At 35.0% G+C, this 20,705-nt stretch overlaps 1 protein-coding gene and 1 long non-coding RNA gene across 2 annotated transcripts; both read right to left on the reverse strand.

Moving 5' to 3' along the window:
* Positions 1-4,134: 4,134 nt before the first annotated feature.
* LOC104093430 (mini-chromosome maintenance complex-binding protein) lies at positions 4,135-11,367 on the reverse strand. Its single transcript, XM_009599172.4, has 13 exons — positions 10,976-11,367; positions 10,767-10,880; positions 10,115-10,246; positions 9,959-10,003; positions 9,628-9,747; positions 9,072-9,230; positions 6,361-6,435; positions 6,005-6,118; positions 5,709-5,911; positions 5,472-5,607; positions 4,929-5,156; positions 4,569-4,636; positions 4,135-4,488 (listed from the first exon to the last, which is right to left on the reverse strand). Exons 1-13 carry the CDS (start codon positions 11,255-11,257, stop codon positions 4,377-4,379), a joined length of 1,788 nt encoding a protein of 595 aa, XP_009597467.1. The 5' UTR covers positions 11,258-11,367; the 3' UTR covers positions 4,135-4,376.
* Positions 7,718-8,175, reverse strand: LOC138907047 (uncharacterized). Its single transcript, XR_011414750.1, has 2 exons — positions 8,035-8,175; positions 7,718-7,912 (listed from the first exon to the last, which is right to left on the reverse strand). It is a non-coding gene; the product is annotated as an uncharacterized lncRNA (long non-coding RNA).
* Positions 11,368-20,705: the final 9,338 nt, after the last annotated feature.

The raw sequence follows: 20,705 nt of genomic DNA on the forward strand, positions 1-20,705 counted from the left end.
AAAAGCTGAAAAAGAAGAGGAATTTATTTTTTTACTAAAAACTGGAAAAAAAATTAAAATATTTTTTTTTCCAGTTTTTTTTAGAAAAGAACTGCTTTAAAAAAAGTTAAAAAATATTTTCTGAAATAATATTTTTGTAAAAACTTAAACAAATAGTGAAAAATAATTTTCTAAAGCAAAAAAAAAAAGGAAATATTTTTCAGCTTTTACAAAATATTGCTTTATAAAATTGCTTTTCAGTTTTTTTTCAATTGTTTTAGAAAATATTTTTCAGCTTTTTTTAAAGCAGTTTTTTTGTAAAAACAGAAAAACAATATTTTTATTTTTTTCAGTTTTTAGTAAAAAAAATATATTTCCTCTTCTTTTTCAGCTTTTACAAAAACATTGCCTTAGAAAATTATTTTTCAGTTTTTACAAAAATATTGTTTTAGAAAATATTTTTCAGCTTTTTTTAAAGCAGTTTTTTTGTAAAAACTGGAAAACAATAATTTCGTTTTTTTCATTTTTTAGTAAAAAAAATTATATTTTTCCAGACTAAATAAATATTACATATTTAATGAAAATGTCCATCAATGTCATGTAATCTTTCTGTTAAGAGAGGGGCATTTTTAAGCCTAAAAATAACATTAAGGGCAAATTTGAACCCACAGGTGGAAGGAGGGCATTTTTGAGTCATTTTTAATACGTTAAGGGCATTCTTGGCCCTTTTTCATTTTTTAAATATTAATTTTTATTTATTTTAATTGAAAAACAAACCAAAGTTGGTCGGTTTCTTGAAAAATAATTTCGCGGGACTCAAAAATAGTTTCTCGCATTTTTGCGCCAAAGAAAACCGACCAAAGTTGGTCAGTTTCGTAAAAAAAAAATTAAAAATAAAATATTTTGAAAAACCGACCAACTTTGGTCGGTTTTTTGGCCGGTTTTTTGACCGACCAAAGTTGGTCTTGATCGGTTTTTGCCGAATTTCTAGTAGTGTAAACATCTTCAAAGCCTGTGAAGCTGAACAACTACCTTTAGTTAGATCAGTATAACGTAACAATGTATAATGAAATTAATGTGGATGTTATTAGGTCCAAACATGTAATATGATCGTATCTCACCTAATACTTTTTTATTAACGATGTCTTGATATATATATATATATTCCATTCTAACATTTTAGATACTATGTCATGACTAAAACTCTTGGCATCCATGTAATTTGTTATTTACAGTTTGTGCATGCGTGACACGTACTATTCGATGTGAATTATTAAAAAGTTTATGCATGTCACAACAACAAAATTATACTCCATAGAATCAAATAAGATTCGATACTATTCCTTCAAATGTCACATTGGTGACTAACAAATGTTTCATATTAAAATGTGGTGTTTCTAAAGTATTAGAATCACTAACTAGTAACACTATTTGTACCACTAGAGCTCTATGCATTAACCTCAGTGTCATTAAAAAGCTAACTATTTTGAAAGAATAAAAGAAGGAAATACAATGTCGTCTCAAAGTAAACTGAAAATAATAGAAAGTTTTAGTTCTTAGAATCCTTGCAACCTCATTTTTTCAACTAAAACGACCAAGCATGTAGGCCTGATCGAAGACTTCTACCTCTTAGTAATTCAATCACTTAATAGTACTTTATTACGATTGTCAAATTATTGGTGTTGATTAACCAATTTATATAAGATAAAAATATAAAATTAAACTTAAAGTAAATTATTCAAATGTTTGTGTTCTCTGTTATTTTAAACTTAAAGTAAATTATTCAAAATAATCATATATTTGTGCTCTCTGTTATTTTAGAATATACAAAGAAGATGTAATAATACAACACAATATAGCAAAAGTAGCCACCTCAAAAAATATAGTTTTAGAAAAGAAATTCTTCAAGCTAGAAACAAAAAACCTTCGTAGAAATAAAAATAAAGGAATAAATACACACAGGAAAATGTGTTTTTTCCAGCCATCACACCTAAAAAAAAAGAAGCACCAAATATACATTCTTTCAATTTTCATGTACCAGGTCTATACTGTCAGGGGAAAATAGTTAAAAACATCAGTATGGAACATGCTAAATAACAGTACAAGAATCCCATTCTCTATAAGAATTACAAAACTTATAAAAGAAATAATTACTTAGTTAGATGGTTAAAAGAGTAAATGCATGAGCAATTTCATTGGAATTCATGACATAGACAAGCCAATCACATTAAAGATGAATAATGAAGAAGAAGAATGAGTAGTAGAACTCCCAAAAGAGAACCAAAGAGAACGTCAATGGATCTACAATTGTTCAATAGTTTCGCAATTTATTAGTTTTTAAAAGTTTACTGTTTGAAGTTGAAAATAACTCCAAAACATTGAACTTTCTAGCCAAAGTTAATGCTAGGAGTTGAAAACGCTTAGGGGTGAAAAATATTCATTACAATTCGCAGTAGCCATCATTTATCATTTAGTAGGAACCAAATTAAATAGCCAACTTCATTGTGCATTCTCCGGTGAAACTAAATCATTAAGAAAACAACTCCATAATCCTTGACCCATTAAATATTTAGTATAAATTACAAAACAAATCAAGGGTAAAAGAATTTTTTTTTTTTTTTTAAAGATTCTTTTACACATGAAACCATCAAGCATTTAAAAAAAGATCTTGTAGTAAATAAGTGAAAAAATAGAAAATACTGGAGGAATAGAAAATACAAAGGTCTTTGCTCTAAGGAGGGGGGGGGGAGGAGGGGGGGGGGGAATAGGAATGACATCAAGCATTTATTTACAGAGCAATTTGGTCGTTTAGTTTCTAACATATTTTAGTAAAATGACTTCACATTAAGGGTGTCTTTGGTAGGAAGGAAAATGAGTGGTTTTATCACTTATTTTTCCTTGTTTGGTTGGTGAGTGCAATTTTTTTTTTTGAAAATATTTTCTAGTATTAGGTTAGAGAGTAAAAATATTTCTAGAAAAATAAATTTTAATGTTACTCTCCTCAACCATCTTCCCCAAAATCTCCATATATCATGTTGAAAAAGAAAATACTTTATTTTGTTGAAAAAGAAAGTATCTTTTCTACAACATGAAAAGAAATTACTCATTTTGTTGAATGAAAAAAAATACTTTTTTTTATATCATGAAAAAAAATACTTATTTTGTTGAAATGAGAATATTTTTTCTACATCATGAAAAAGAAAGTACTCATTTTTTGAAAAAAAAATACATTTTCTTTTCCAGGAAAAGAAAATACTTAGTTTGTTGAAATAAAAGAAAATATTTTTTCTACATCATTAAAAGAAAGTACTCGATTTGTTAAAATAAAAGAAAATATTTTTTTCTAGATCATAAAATAAAAGTACTCCTTTTGTTGAAATGAAAGAAAATACTTTTAATACATCATTAAAAAAAATTCATTTTGTTGAAATAAAAAAAAAAATACTCTATCTACAACATAAAAAGAAAGTACTCTTAATAAGTAGTTCTATTAGGGTGGGTGGTAGGCGAGGTTGGGGTGTAGTGGGGGGGAGGGTAGGGAGTTGGGATAATTTGGGGGTGGGGCGAATGAGGGCGGGGATAGGGCGGAGAAGGTTGAAAAATAATTTTGGAAAATACTTTCCCTCTTTTTGATAGGGAAAACATTTTCCTCCAGGTGAAGAAAAATAAATTGATAAAAAAAATGTTTTCCTATACATTTAAGTCAACCAAACATGGAAAAATTTAAAAATATTTTTCGAAAAATATTTTCCTTTATACCAAACACACCCTAAAAGTTCACACTTATAAAATTGTATGAAAAACATTAAAGCCATAACTGAAAAATTAGCTCGAGATAAAATACTATAATACATGACCAAAGTTTAGATATTAAAGAATTAGAATATTTGAAAAATATATAAAAATAAAATGGCTCGGACGTTTTGAAACAACCCAAAATGAAATATGTTAGGCACACCTGAAACAGGTTGTGATTAGTCATTTACTTAACATAATATTCCTGTTAAAGAATACTTAAGGTTTCAGTTTAGAACACCGTCATACAAAATGCTGAAGATAACTGTAGTAATCTATAAGACCACGCCATCAGTTCCTTGTCAGTGGCATTCGTTAAGAAGTTGTGCCAAGTCCAACTTCAGCGCAGCTCAAACAAGGTCCAACACACAACCTCTATGAATTTGATTGGTTGTTCACAAGAAGAAAATTTATATTGATAAGAGTACATAACATAACCTTAATCACAGAAGTGCTAAGCAGAACGACAGTTCATTCTACTAGCACAGCTTAAGATTTGGCATTTTATACAGAGAGTGAAGAAAGTGATCCACTATTCCACTTAACAAGTATACACGGTTTATGATCCAATTTCCTGCTCCAGTAATGTTTTATGAGCTGCCCTACAATCTCTCCTTTCGAAGGCGCTCTAGTTCTTTGGCCATTTGCCAATGTTCAAGGGTTAAAGAGGTTTCACCAAAACTTAGTGATATAAGACGTCCCATTGTCAGTAACCTGCAGCACAACATCAGCTTCAATACAACCAATGGCATGACTGAGAAAACCAAACAAATACAACTAATACTCCAACTGACCTGCTGAAATCTTGACTACTTAAGCTTCTATCGGCCTGCCTGGCAGCTACTAAGTCATCTTCTACCACCTGTAATTTGGCATAGTCAGAACTACTTTAAAGGTTTACGATCACAAACAATAAGCATTGAGTTTTAAGGGGATTTTTACCAAGGAGAGAGGTTATCGAACATCAATTATCAAAATCAGGGTAACATAAAAAAGAGTTTAAATGGAAAACAAATGTTTGTACAAAATATAAAGTGTCCATTTTATTGCAACCCTACATTTGGGAGTTTGAGGTTGCATGGAATACTAGTGTTTAAACTCTTCTTCTGACTGTCTTAAACCATGAGAAGCAGATGTCTAGCACAAACTCTTACCTTCTGCATTTCTTGCCCAATAGAGTGTGACAATGATCTCATAGTAGCCAGGTACCATCTCCAAGATTGCAGCACTTCCGTCTCAACATCTTGAGCAGCATCTACTGACAATGGACGGAATGGTAAAACCAAATCTGCTGGGAGTATATTGGATTTCCCCTCAGAAAGAACTAGCAACTGAGAGTCCGCAGGCATGTCCATCTTATAATAAGTGAAGTCATATTCAACCTAGAAAAAGAAGGGAAGAACAAGTGGATATAAGATAACTTCAGTTTATACTTACGAAAGTAAATAAGCCCAAACAGCCCAACCTGCATAAATGCTATTAACCTGGTATTATTATCATACCCAATTATTACCTATTACTTTGGCACTTTTAACCTGGGATTATTATCATACCAATTATTATCTATTACTTCGGCATATACTTTTAACCTAGTATTATCATACTCAATTATTATCTAGCATTTTCATATATTACTGTCTTCCAGTACCCGGACACGAGAAACATATTTGCAAATATAAGCATAATTCCATAATTACCTTTTGCAATTCCAACAAGCTTTTCAGGACTCTTGCATTATCAACCCCGGTAGAGTTAAGAGTCCCTGCTTGTAATTGTGTCTCGTCAATGGTTAAATGAGAGCCTTCAGCAAGTTGCAGTATCCCTGATACCAGTCTGAAGCATCCACCACGAAGTTACACAAAAGGACAATAATGACATGTCAACTGAACATAAATATCACTAAATCTGGTTTATCATATTGAACTACCAAATACCTGTTAGTTTGATAATCTTTTCTTGGGGCAAGAGAAACTTTGTTAAGGTAATCCACTGTTAAAGGTACATAATGTGTAAACGGTAGAAGGTTCTTGAGTGCAAGATTAAGACGATGAGCAAAAATAGACACAGTTTCCTTGGTAAAACATGTTAGGTTCAAGGAAAGCTTTCCAACAGCAATTGAATCCACTCTAGCATGCACCTGAAAAGAAGAAGGTACTTGATATCAGTATCTCACAATAGAAAGTCTCTAATCTATCCAGCTACAGGTAAGACTAATGAGTCATTTTCATGCCTTAGACAACAGATGTAATAACATGAAATTAGCTGCAACACCATCATTTCCTAGGACAGTCGTGAGGTGCCCTACTAGAGCTTCCCTTATTCCTTTCACAAGTTGTGATTTAAGCTGCAACAATAATAATAATAGATGAGCAAGAAGGATCATTAGTCATAACAAGCAAAAACAAAAAGAGTAATTAGTCTAGAATGCAAGAAAATTTTATGCTCACGAAGTGGCCCCACTGGCATTATTTCGCAGATACTGTCAGAAAAACATCCCCCCTCCTATCCCACCCCCTCCAAAAATATAGAAAAATAAATGAAAAAAGATCAGAGTAAAAAGATAATAAGAGCTTGCAATTCAACTACCTCAAATGTGGGTGGACCTGGAATAAAGTCTTGAGCGGTAAGCTTCCTGTGAACAAGGCAATGGAGTCGAGGTACCTGAAACAGAGAAGCCTCTTAAAGTGCATGCTCAAGAGACTTGAATGCTTCTAAATATATTTATACTGCTGGCCTCTCAACAGAATCATTCTGCATAGTTGATTTAGCTTCTACCAGATATCAATGTAGTCTTGGCTTTAGCTTAAGCAACTATATGCCATCAAATGATTTAAAAGATGTAGATACCAGGAGCAAATGCAGAGGCTTCTATCAAACAGAAATAAATTGTACCCTGATCTGTCATTGGATGTTCTATAGAATGGAGTAAAAACTACAACTGTGATGTTCCCTTTTACTTTGCTCCAAAATACAGAATGTCACACTACCAATTGTACAAATAACGATTTTAGTATTAGTTACCATCTCTTGATTGGCTGAGAGAAAGGAAAAGCATTAAGGTGGTTTGCTGAACAGAGAAGTGATAAGCCACGTATCTTCCAGAAGAAGCAAAGAAATTTAGGAGAAAATAATTCCTGGAGCTTTCAGTTATTAGAAGTTTATTAGAAGTTATCTGTTTAGCAGTTTTATTATGGTTATTAGAAGTTATTTATCGTTATCCTAATAGGCTATGCAGTAGTTATGGACTTATGGTTAGCCTATTATATAAGTAATAGACCCTGTAATGTGTAGGTATCATTATCAGAATCAAAACTACTTTATTGTGGAGCATTGTCCTCTCCATACGGACAACTTTATTGGTGTAGTTGTGTTAAAGATTCTTGCACAAACTATTGCCTATAATATTAACTTCTTTGTTCTATTTATTCTGTTATCTACTTCTGGTTTCTATCAGTTTGGTATCAGAGCAGTAAGATCTGCCATGGTGAGCACACGGACCAACGCTTCCCACAGTGAACCCACCATTCCTACTCTTGACCCGATTTCCTAACAATTGGCGACTATAGCAGCGAAATTGGAATCCATAGATGCTTTAGCCGCTGATGTGGCTGATTAAAAGCACAGCACAGTGGAGATCACAGCAGAAAAGGGAAAGCTAAAGCAATACCAGCAGAGGGTGAGGCTAACAGCACTTGGCATCAAGAAACTTTCCGGCGCTCACAGACAGATGGAATTTCCAAAGTATGAGGGAGAAGATCCTAGAGGCTGGATTTTAAAAGCAGAGAAGTACTTCCAAAACTATCATACTTCTGAGGAATGCAAGGTTGATGTGGCTTCGATGTACTTGGAAGGAGATGCATTGGATCTTTTCGCTTGGATCAACAATGGGCGAACCATTTACTATTGGGACGAATTGGTGAAAGTAATGCAAGAAAATTACGGACCTGCTGAGTTTCAAAACCCTGATGAACATCTCTGTGATATCCAACAAACTGGACAGTTATATTATTTCCAGTCCAAATGAGGTAGTGTCAAATGTCACCGGGAGCGAGTTGAGTATAGGCAAGAATTTGCAAAACGAGCAGCGCGTTTGCAACATTGGCCAGAACACTGTTTGCTTGGAGTATTCCTCAGTGGGCTGAAAGAAGACATTTGTGTGGACATTAGGATTCACAAACCTCGATCAGTGTACAAGGCAATGAGCCTGGCTTTAGAATATGAAGGAAAACAGGGACCTAATCAGTCCAGTAAGACACCCACTTTGCCTTCTGTATCACGACCTCCTTCAGTTGGGACATCATCTCCAGCTGCTTGAGTATCCTTCGATTTTCTGTCATCCCGCCAACCAGTTACACGTCCTTTTCAACCACCATCACTTCCAAACACTCACCCGTTGACTCCTGAACAACAAATTCAGCGAGACAAAGGCCTTTGCTATCGTTGTGAAGAAAAGTTTAGCCCTGGTCATCGCTGCAAACCTGGGACTTTTGCTCATCTGGAGTTGATGCAAGAAGAGAACGACACACAGATTGTGAAAGATAACAACAAAAATGACATGTTTCCTACTGATGTGGGCACAATTTCTCAAACTTCGCCTTGAGGACAAGTCGTCTTTCCAGGAGGGGTGTACTGATAAGCCACGTATCTTCCAGAAGAAACAAAGAAATTTAGGAGAAGATAATTCCTGGAGCTTTCAGTTATTAGAGGTTGTCTGTTTAGCAGTTTTATTATGGTTATTAGAAGTTGTATGTTTAGCAGTTTTATTATGGTTATTAGAAGTTATTTATCTTTATCCTAATAGGTTATGCAGTAGTTATGGTTAGTCTATTATACAAGTAATAGATCCTGTAATGTGTATGTATCATTATCAGAATCAAAACTACTTTATTCTGGAGCATTGTCCTCTCCATACGGACAACTTTATTGGTGTAGTTGTTTTTAAGATTCTTGCACAAATTATTGCCAATAATATTAACTTCTTTGTTCTATTTACTTTGTTATCGACTTCTGGTTTCTATCAAGAAGATATTCGAACCAAAAGACCATAGCAGGATGTTGTCCAAGGGACATATGAAGGCAATTATTGGATTGCAATGCTCAGAACCAAAGATTGCCTTTGACAACTAAGTAATTCAGAGAAGTAAAACATGTGAAGGGAAGTTCTTGTTTGTAGAAGTATTCTAAGTATCAAACCCAGTGGTGACCGATAATAATAATTATTCACAATTCTGACTGAAAACCCACTCCATATGACTAAAGCAAGCCTCATCACATAAAAAGAATTTGAAGAAGAATACCTTGCTGGGAGGTATCTGGACCAATGTATCATCATAGAAGCTGCTCTCCAAATCATTGTTGTCATTTTTGTCCACTGGAAACTCCGGATCAAATGTGAAGACACCAATAAACTCAAAAACATCATTTAGCTTCAAATCAGATTCAGGAGAGTCGTATATCTGTAAGGATTAAAAATGTAAATAGTTAGAATCCATAAATATTATTCAACATGCTTTAGAAGGAATTCCAGGAGGGCCTTACGAAAATTTAGAAATCCGGCGTTCTGACAAATATCCTGAATGGAATGATTATGGATATGGTTTATTAGTAAAAAACCTTCTCCAACTTTTGAATTGTCAAAACAAGAACTTTATGTGAGAGTTGAAGCCCCAAAAGGAGAATTGGAAATTTTTCTCATAGGAGATCAGAGTGTTTTTCCTTGGAGATGGAAAATTCGCCCACCGGGTTTTATCATTTTGCAAATTCTTCCTCAGTTAGTTAAAAGAATGAAATCAGATGATATTAGGTTAAGGTGCATACGCAAAGTTCAGCTTAAATGAGCAACTCAAGATTTACCTTCACGAAACATGGAAAAGAAGTTGTGTCAAAATTTGGAAGCACACTCGTAGCAGAACCAACACCCTCAGTTGGAGTGCTTCCTGAATTTGATGAACCTGAAGCAATTCCATCCTCTCGCTGGTTTATTAACAAAAAAAAAAAGGAAGCTTAATTAGATGTTGATGGACAAAGAGTTGATAAAAAGACAGATAATGCAAACATTTTATTAATAGCAACCAACAAGAGCACAAGTTTACATCCACAATTTTCAAGTCAAGGACAGCTGGTAATTGGAGGTTGAACAAAGTAAGAAAGACAAAGAAGTAATAACAAACTCAGTGTGGCATACCATCTTTTTGTTGGATGTGGAATCTTGAACCTCCTCATCTGTGACCTATCAATAAACACATCATTAAAATGCCTTTGTGATAATATGCTTATTTGTCATCTAGTTAATTTATAGCAAAATAAAAGTGTATATCCAGACAAAGAGATGGATATATACTTGCATATCGACGTCATTCATTGCTAGATCATTGTCCCTCTGGCGCTTCTCCCTCTGTGGAGATGAAGAAATTGCATGTGGATTTAACAAGGCTCCAGAAGAAGGTTCAATCCATGAATTTTGCCCTGGAACCTAAATCAAGACAAGAATACATAAACAACTTTGTAAACATAAGCAAGTATGAGTTTCAGTTGTCAATTCCACCAATGTAAAAAAGAATTATACAAGAGTAAGTCTACTTGAAAGGACACGAAAGAAAATTCTCTTCGAAAACAACTGAAGAAAAATAATCACTCCAAGCTAAGAGTATAACTCCTACCAGAAATCAAATTTAGGAAATTTATCCAACCTATGAAATATTTATATGACACTATTTCTTTATCTGTCCGTTCCAAAAGAACGATACATTACTATATTTGGAAACAATTCAAATTTATGCTTTTAGCAACCCAAATGTTAAAGTATGTTTAAGATCACAAGCTTCAAAAAAAATTCTTTACTTTCTTAAATTGTATGCCTTGTCAAAGGAGGGAATATAAGATAATCATTTTTATAAATACTACTACAACCAATTAAATCTATTAAAGCCTAACATGAATTTTGTTTTGAAACAGAAAGTTTATTTACTTGTGAAAAGTAAACAAGGACTCACAGGAACACAGTAAAGTAAACGGCGCTCCCACACACGCATGTCAGGTGAAGAACCCGTAGCCATAGGGAATTGAGAAAAGTCAGCAAACTTATTTGTTCTCCAAGTTTCTCCCTCCTTAAATCAGAACACAAAACAAGTGTTAGGAAAAAATTGGTCAAAGAAGACATTAGGTTCTCTGTCAGTAAGAGAAATCAAGGGACAAATGATACCTTGTATGCGCCAACATAGAATTCATTACCCAACATGTCTTGTATCATTCCACGAAATCGAACTAGAGTGTTCGGCTGCACCCATGACATTGTTGAAGGATTCAGAAATGGAACTTTAGAAAGACCGCCATCGTCAAAAAGGAACTGACTGAAGAGATCAGTGGCGCCCCAGTCCTTTCCATCGAAAGTGGCTGGATCAGAGCCTGAAGCTACCGCCTTTTCAAATGTCAATCGGACGGCTCCCAGTGGATTTGCCAAGCAATCGTACGGTAGGCCCACCATTGTTGATTGTGTGCTCTGATCAATTGGAAAAATGATTATGAGACGAAAAGCAGAGAGGCTAGGGTTGAAGGAGAATGGCAGTTGGTGGCATTCCCTCTCCGAGTCCTAAGTAGGTGCACATTTTCCCGCCAAGTTATGGAGGCTGCTGGATTTCCCGCCAAGTTTCAGGGCACAGTTTTGGACTGGGCTCTAACCGGAGGATTCTGTACTCCGGCCCAAGCTAAAAGAACATACTTCACAATCATAAAATCGAGAAAATTACCCAAAAGTAGTTTCGAAGAAGAAAAAATAACAATTTTCACTTTGTTTACTTCTTGAGGAGGTAATATTTATAGTTTAAAAAATAATTATGGTTTTTGTACCACAAATACAAAATGGTGAGATGTAATATGCATTTAAATTAATTTTGGAAATTATTCTTTGCGGTATATATTGAAGCATGAATGTACATTTATGGGAATATACATATTTACTATTTTATATACAAAGTAATGTGTTAAACTTCAATCTACCCCATTTTCTTTCCTACTCTCCATTTTTCTCACGCATCTTTGTGTTAGGATTTTGTCATATTTTTAATCTATTAGTCTTAGTGTACGCGCTTTGCGCGTGTCTCTTATATCAATGAATACATTATTTTAAAATTATATAAATATGATTGAATAATATATTTGACTTATAGAATAAAAAAGCTGAAAATGAAGAATGTTGATCTCATTTAGCTAGCTCAACAAAAAAAGAAATCATGCGCGCAAGTGATCAGATACATTATTGTAAATTCTGAGAACTTCTATTAGAATATCTTACGAAATTATTGTAATTTCTATTATCTAATACGAAAATATGTAAACAACATAAAAATACTTTTATCAACAAAAATATATCAAAGAAAACAAAGTATAAACTGAATTTCTCTGTCTTTTTAGGAATGAAAAGGTTAGGGTTATAGCTCATAATTTTATTTTATTTTGATAAAATCTCAAAGTGACTACTATCGGATTAATATTTTATAAAATATACTGAAAGTAAATTACCTAAAATTAGTTTCGACGGAAGAAAAAAATTCACTTTGTTTACTTCTATAATATTTATTTGTACCACAAATCCAAAATGGCAAGATGTAATATGCAATTAAATAAATTTTGGAAATTGTCCTTTGCAGTATCCGTTGAAGCGTGAATGCACATTTTTTTGGGAGAATACGGTCAATAGGCATTGCAATGGAATTTTTACCTATTTATGGAATTATAATTTATTTATTCCTCTTGAAGAAATTATCACTTAGTTATGTTCTCATATACATATAATTACATTATCTCCCCCTCTCCCTTTTTCTCACGTATATTTATCCATAAGCGTTAAATTAACTGAAATAAGAGAGTACATATAAAAATATATACAACTAATATAATTGTATACATGTTGTATATAGGTTGTAAAATTATATTTTTTTATCGAACTATATAAAACAAAAAAATGTATATAAGTTGTTTATGAGTTGTATGTAAATTGCAGCTTTTGATCGGATTTTGTACAATAAAAAAAATATTGTTGTATATAAAATATATTTTGACCAGATTTCTATATATTTTGTAAATAACTCCAGTTACTTTTTATCAATAGAAAAATATAGTTAAATGGGATAAATATTATCTTATATATATATATATATATATATATCATTTAAAATTTATATCTCAATTTTTAGAACATTTGGTGAAGATTCGAATAGATTTTAGTTGGAATTTCAGATTGAAACTCAAAAAGAAAGACATAAATAAATTGTATATATTTAGTATGTCAGGTGTACAAGTGACATATAAAATATATACAGCTAACATAATTGTATACATGTTGTAAAATTATAGTTTTTTGATTGAACTATGTACAACAAAAATTTGTATATAAGTTATTTATGAGTTGTATGTAAATTGCAACTTTTGATCGGATTATGTACAATAAAAAGTTATCGTGGTATATAAATTGTACATTTTGACCATATTTCTATATATTTTATAAACAACTCCAGTTACTTTTTATAAATAGAAAATTTTAGCTAAATCGGAGAAATATTATATATATCCTTGCAATGTAAATAGATTAATAGCTTATTTGGCCAAGCTTCTCTGCTTCTCCAAAACTGCTTCTGATACTGATTCTACTCAAAAACACTTTTTTCCTTCTAAAAGTTTGACCAAACATTAATTGTTGATCAGAAGTATTTTTCCAATTAATTCGCCAAACACAAACTGCTTCTCACCAAAAGGACTTTTGAAAAAATACTTTATAAAAAAATACTACTCAAAATAAGATGATTTTAGCAACTTGGTCAAACAGGCTATAACCGGCAAACATGGTCATGGGCCAAAATTGTAGTAACGGAAGATATGAAACTCACTGAAGTTACCATTCTAAAGACCTATTTTGGCAATTTGTTATATGAATAGAACAAGCAGAATTCCAGAATTAATGGTCCAAACACGTGGTGTGAAATAAGTATATTCAAGTGAACTTGAAAATTCTTAAAAAAATTGTGACTTGTTATAAAATAAAAGTACTTTATCAAGAATTATGCAATTAATTAGAACTTAACACAAGAAGAGAATAATAATATTAGAAGACAATAATTCTTCTATTGTCAACTGTATCGAATAGGTTCATTAGTGAATCTATTTATAGAAATATTTTTCTGTTACAAAACCAATCTATAAAATCTGTTATGAATATAGAACCAATTCAAAACCTAATATGAATACAGAATCATTCCAAAACCTGTTATGAAAACATCCATCGTGTTGCAAGTGAATGAATCCACTTACACGATTTATAACATGACTCTACTTAAACTTTTATTCCTACCGGTTCTTTATAGGTGCATATTCAGGAACAATTCTTCTGTTCTTGTCCCTTAGGAGCCCTAATTACTCTGTAAAATTCAATTGAAGCACAGATTACGATTACAGGGAGAAGCAAAGCTTCGTAGATAGGATCAAGAGAAGCACGAACCTGCTTAAATCATTGAATCCACTATTTGCATTTCTGATCTTTAAAATCGTGATACTGTTTCCTTCAATGAATTAAATTTATATTGTCCGGTATCTCATATGTAATGACAGATCAAACTAAAACAAAATTATTTTTTCTTACTAGGTGTAATTTAATGAACATTGATCCAATATTTACTTTTTTGGATTTTTTGAAATTTATTTTTTGTGATTTTAGTGCTATCAAAATGTTATGTCACAATATATTGCTTGTTTGGCAAAAAGTGATTTTTAAAATATTTTTTTTCGAAGTTAAAGGTGTTTGATCAAACTTTTAGAAAGAAATAAGTGCTTTGAGTACAAGCAGAAGTAGTTTTTGAGAAGCAGAAAAAAATAACTTCTTTCCATAAATATTTTTTTGAAAAGCAAAAGTAATTTTTAAATTAATTGGACAAACCTAAACTGTTTCTCACAAAAAATACTCTATTAAAAATAAAATAATTTTAGACATTCGTACAAACAAGCTATTAGATTGGTGGTGTCTTGTTTCTGTTTTGTGGTAGGATTTTTTTTATTAATTTTTTTTATCTTCCTAATTCACCCAGCTTAAGTTGGTTTTCTACCTAAACTGTTTCTCACAAAAAATACTCTATTAAAAATAAAATAATTTTAGACATTCGTACAAACAAGCTATTAGATTGGTGGTGTCTTGTTTCTGTTTTGTGGTAGGATTTTTTTTATTAATTTTTTTTATCTTCCTAATTCACCCAGCTTAAGTTGGTTTTCTTGTTTAACATTTCCTACTTAAGTCAAGAAATGGGGCAATATACATTTCGATTGTGTCAGGGTAATGAGAATTTAACCTGGTCTCTACCTACCCTTATTTTTTGCAAGTAAAAAGAGATAGATTGTGTTACATGATTTATAGACAAGCGAACTAATTCGATCCAAAAAATGATAAAGAGATAAGATTAAAAATGAGAATTTAGCAATGGAGATTGAAGAAGATGACAAGCCTAGTCCCGAGCGCAATGCCTCCAAAGACAAAAGTGAAAGCAATGATAAATTGCAAATAAAGTTGTTTAATTGAGATGTGAGAGCAAAGGTAAAATATACCTTATGTCTGCAAAAAATTTTGTATCCATACAATGGTTGTTGAGCCTGCTATTTATAACTCTACCTAAGGAACAATTTTCTAGGATTAAGTTCCTCTTAAATGATAATAAAAAAGGTCATTGATGCACATGTAATGGCAAGCGATGAATACAAATATTCTCTACAACGGTCGCTCATTTAATGTTAGCGAATATTCCCTCATTGAATGCTAGCCGATGGCAAACCATCGATCTTCTCTCATTGACTACGGTCCCTTCGAGATTTACCCCAAGTAGATTACATTTGTTGTGTCTGGTATTGATGGTTACCTGACTTGCCTTCCGTCTAGCTTTGGTTCCACGTGTCACGTTACCATTCGACCATCTGGCATAAACTAATTTTATCCCATACAAATAGTCCCCTAACTTTTTGATGACATATCTTAGTGTTACCGGGAGGTTGGTGAAGGTTCTTTTCTTGGCGGGAATGTTCCTGAACAGTCTCTAACGCTTGAAAGGATGCACATCTTCTCGCATTTAATACCCCGAACACGTGTTTCTACACGATTTAGCAAATATTTTACCGATTTTTGAGGTAATCACGACCACGATTTTTGCCGTCTATAACTTTCCTTTACTCATTATTTTTATTTCTTTACTTCCAAAATTTTCATAAGTCTTTCTTCTTCCCTAGCTTTACTTAGAAATTCTCATCTTTTTAACCTATCTTAGCAAGAGTTTTACTGACCTTTTGTTACCATGGCTTCTTTCACTGCTCTCTTCGGAAACATTGATCTTCTCTTCGGTAGAGGCCCAAAGAAAAATAAGGACAAGGAAGCTGATGTTTATTCTGAACCTCCAACCATTAGCACCATCATACCATAATATCATAGCACTGCTAACGACTTTCAAGAGAAGGCTACTTCTACATCTTCACGGGCTTGGCCTGTTAGTAGGTATCCCTTTTCCATTCGCCCTTCTAGTATCCCAATTGTGAAGGAGGATTACAAATGCCCCAATCTTGAAATCCTCGCCCCGGATATGATAGAGAGGGTTACTTTCACCAAAGAGGGTTTTACGTATCCCTTTACCTTGGGTCCATTCTCCCTAGGGTTGAATGAAGGGCTCGACCCCATCATTTTGGAGTTTTGCCACCGGTACTAGGTCTGCTTAGCACAAGTAGGCCCATCAATATTGCGGACGGTGGCTTACCTTCGCCAACTGTGCACGGAGACCGGGAAAACCCTAACCCTTTCACACATGATGAACCTTTGCTCTCCCAAATATTTTCGTGGCGGAGTAATAAACTTTAGCAAGCGTGGCCACCATGCTCTTCTCACCAGCGTAGACGACAACAGTCATGAGTGGATGGAAAGATCCGTTGTCATCGATGTCAGGGATATCATACCGCCACAATTCCATCTTTTCTTGAGTCGTAGAACCACTTTATTGAGTTTTCGATCAGTCACCTCCTCCTTCGTGAAAAGATTATTTTCCGTTTGTTACTAATTTTCTTGTTTCTATTGTTTCAAGTACCCGATAGGAACTACCACGAGTTCAAGGCCTGGACCAACAGATTCAAAAAAATTTAGAAATCACGACACCAGAATTTCGTCGGTGGAAGGAAATGTCCCCCAATTACGGGTGGAAGGCCAAGCACCATGGTAAGTCAAAATACCCTTTGTTTTATCCTTGCTCGAACATAAGAAATCTTTATTAACAACCTGCTCACTCTGCTACAGGACTTCCCAAGGGCTCTGTTACCTGCCCTGAGGTCGATGCCTTAGTTGACCCGAAAGAGATCAGGAGGGTGCTGCAAAATGCCCTTGCCCGAAACAGAGCTCGCGGATCTGCTTCAGGTGAGGGTGCCTCCTCTTGGAGTCCCCAGCCTGAGAACAAGCAACCAAAAACATGACACCCTTCCTTGGTCGGGACTCAAAATAAGAAGATAAAGAAAATACCGACCGAGTCGATCATAGTCACAGTGGTTCTAGACGATGAAGGGGAAGCCAGTGGTGAAGAGGCTCCCATTCAAAGGAGAGAAATATCTTTACCAGTTCAACCGGATGCTCAACCGGACAACCGATAAAGGAATGCTTTCCCTTCATGGTCTCCCGTCTACGGGAATTTGGGGTAGGATTACTCAACTCCTTCCCTAGATCCTCGAGGGAGGAGAAGTGCCACTCTTTTGGTTTTGAAAGAGTACCATCTTTTGTCCAAGCCGATAGAGCTTGCAAATTATCTAAAGCTGTTGGCTTCGGAGAAAGATTGGAAGAAAATGCGCTCCCTTTCTGGGGAGTGCTTGATAAATAATGCCATGCACAGCGCGACGCATGTACCATACTTGTTTTCTTATATCTTATTTTCCATTTACCCGCTGCAATGGAAATCCTAACTTTGATATTCTTTTTTACAGGAAAAATTTCTTTCTTATGAAGGCCTATAGAGATTGATCATTGAAAAGCAAGGACTCGCTTCTGAGTGAGATCAACTGTTGGCCAAAAAGAACTAACTTGCTGCGTGCCTCCCGAAATTGGAGGCTAAAGTTGCTGAGATGGGCGAGCTTGAGGCCTGGTTGTAACAAATAGAGCAAGATAAAATGTCCAACCACCAAGAAGCCACTCAATTATATGAACAACTTCAAGAGGCTAAGGCTAAGTGGGCTGAGCTCCATGACGCTGTGCTTTCTGCTGTCGAGCACGAGTCTGCCTTCGATGAGCCAATAAATAATTTAAAGGCCGACTTAAGCTCCAAAACCTAGGAGGCTAATGATGTCGAGGAGAAGAGGGTCCAAATGGAAAAAAGGCCGAAGAGGTCGATGGACCAAAATCGGCTTCACTCGGCTACAAATGTTGAGCTCGATACTCGCTTTAGTGCCCTGAGATATGAGAGGGACAACCTCCAAGCTAAAATTGATAGATTCCAAGCAAATCTCCAGGACTAACAGGATTCTCTCGTATTTGAGAAGACTTATGCTATATATCATATGACGAGGAAAACCTTGGAAGAAGCCAAAACGGGCATCGTCGATATTGATGATTGCATTGTCAAGGCCCGAGAACTAGAGCTAATTGCTCGTGAAAATCTTCCCGCTCGGCCAGCTGCAAATGACTTTTCGAGTACTGGTTCCGAGTACTCGAGAAACGAAGGAGAGATTGAATAAGGGAGAGAGGGATCTGCGTTTCCCCCAGTAGAGGAGGTGGATTCACTGCCTTCTAGGAGAAAATTAATAATTTGAAGACAGACTTAAGCTTCAAAACCGAGGAGGCCAATGCTGTCGAGGAGAAGAGGGCCCAAATAGAAGAGAGGTTGAGGATCCCTCTCTCCCTTCAGGTTCTGGCGGCAATGATCCATAGCTTCTTTTTCCTTTCTTTTTTCCCTTTTTTTTACTTTGTAATTGTGCAAAATCTTTTACTGAGTTTGGCAATTGATAAATAAATAACGAATTTTTGCTTAAGTGTTGCGCAAAATTTTTTTTTGCGTTTAACTGATTAAAGCTTCGGGTATATTGTCATCCGATAGCTTTTGATTCTGGGCATAAATTCTTCTGGACTTAACCCTTTACTATGAGGGTTTCATAAGAGAGGCCCTTATGTTTACGATACTCTTGAAGAGGACGTCTCATGTTCATTCCTCCACAAGCATTTGAAGTTTTTTAGTTAACTTTCAAACGATAAAATTAACTCATTATTTGGACAAGAAATAAGATAAAAATAAAAGGACTTTATTTTGTTCCTTCTATCTTTAAAGGTACATAAGCATTCATTTACTAAAGTAAACTAAACTTCCAATATATGTGGCTAACTTGTACAACTTATTTTTACAGGGTTGATCATGCAGTCCCTGGTTCTGATGAGACATTATTGATCCCATTTCTGACAGTCCCTAGTTTTCATGGCACTCCTGGTACCGTATCAGATATTATTCCCCCTAGTGTTCGAATGTGAAGCATGAGAATTCGAACACTGTAAGTCTTGCTTCATCGGTGGAAACAACTTATGAATGGTTAAATAATCCTTTTGTAGTGATGGAAAGCAAAGCTTGCCATTGAATCAAAGATTATTTAACCATCCATATAGCCGTTTTGCCATCGATGTGAAACTTTTAGTGCCTTGATGTCTAAAGGTCTTTCCTTTTGTCAATGATGCTCCCTTCGTAGTATGCTTTTCTTTGTTGCCTTATTAAAAACCTTGCTAGAAAAACCCGATTGGGACAAAAACTGGTCGAAGAAAAAAAGAGTGCAGCACATACTTTCAATATTGGCAGGCTTCATCAGCAATAATACATTTTGAGGTGAATCACGTTCCAACTGTTGAGCAATTTGACTCCATCTTAATTTTCCAACTCATACGACCCTTTACCGGTTATAGCTGAAACCCGGTATGGGCCTTCCCATGTTGGTCCCAGCTTCCCGACATTGATTTCTCGAGTGCTCTGGGTCACCTTTTCTCAAAACTAGGTCTCCTACTTTGAAATAACGGAAATTGGCTCTGCAATTGTAGTACCTTTCCATGCTTTGCTATTGAGCAACCATCCTCACGTACGCCAAGTGCCTGTGTCCATCGAGCAAGTCCAGCCTCACCGACAATGCTTCATTGTTTGTTTCTTCATTTGTCCGAGAAATCCTCAAAGTTGGTTCCCCTACTTCTACCGGTATTAGAGTTTTCGCGCCATACACGAGGGAGAAAGGTGTTTCTCCCATGATCGATTTCGTCGTTGTCCAGTACGCCCATAGCACACCGGATAGCTCTTCGGGCCATTTGCCCTTAGCATCTTCTAATTTCTTTTTCAGGTTCTGAATGGTTACCTTGTTGGTTGATTCCGCCTGTCCGTTAGCACTTGGGTGGTACAATGAAGATGTAATTCTCTTGATTTTCAACCCTTCCAAAAAATTGGTGACTTTTGAACCTATGAGCTATGGCCCGTTTTCATAAACAATTTCCTTTGGTATTCCGAATCGGCAGATTATATGGTCCCATATAAAGTCGACCACTTCACGTTCACCGATCTTCTGGTAAGGATCCGCTTTAACCCATTTAGTGAAATAGTCAGTTAAAACTAAGAAAAATCTTGCCTTTCCGGGGCCCGGTGGTAGAGGACCAACTATGTATATTCCCTATTTCATGAAGGCCATGGGGACAACACCGAATGCAGGAGTTTTGCTGGATGGTGCACCAACTATGCATGGAGTTGGAATTTGTCAAACCTTTGAATGAATGTCTTTGGGTAATGTTCCATCCGAGGCCAGTAGTAACATGCCCTAATCAACTTTAGAACTAGCGAATCTGCACTAGAGTGATTCCCCCAAACTTCTTTGTGGACTTCCCTCATCACATAGTCCGCCTCTGAGGCCCCTAGATGCCGGGCCAA

Source organism: Nicotiana tomentosiformis, chromosome 3, assembly GCF_000390325.3.
Source record: "Nicotiana tomentosiformis chromosome 3, ASM39032v3, whole genome shotgun sequence".
Classification (NCBI taxonomy): Eukaryota; Viridiplantae; Streptophyta; class Magnoliopsida; order Solanales; family Solanaceae; genus Nicotiana; species Nicotiana tomentosiformis.

What these genes read in the sequence shown, in the direction of transcription:
- LOC104093430 (XM_009599172.4), bottom strand. Translation starts at nt 11,257, where the DNA reads ATGGTGGGCCTACCGTACGATTGCTTGGCAAATCCACTGGGAGCCGTC. An exon ending in TCTATGTTGGCGCATACAAG is followed by an intron (nt 10,881 to 10,975) that starts GTATCATTTGTC and finishes TTCTGATTTAAG; the next exon opens with GAGGGAGAAACTTGGAGAAC. An exon ending in GCTTGTTGGAATTGCAAAAG is followed by an intron (nt 5,157 to 5,471) that starts GTAATTATGGAA and finishes TTCTTTTTCTAG; the next exon opens with GTTGAATATGACTTCACTTA.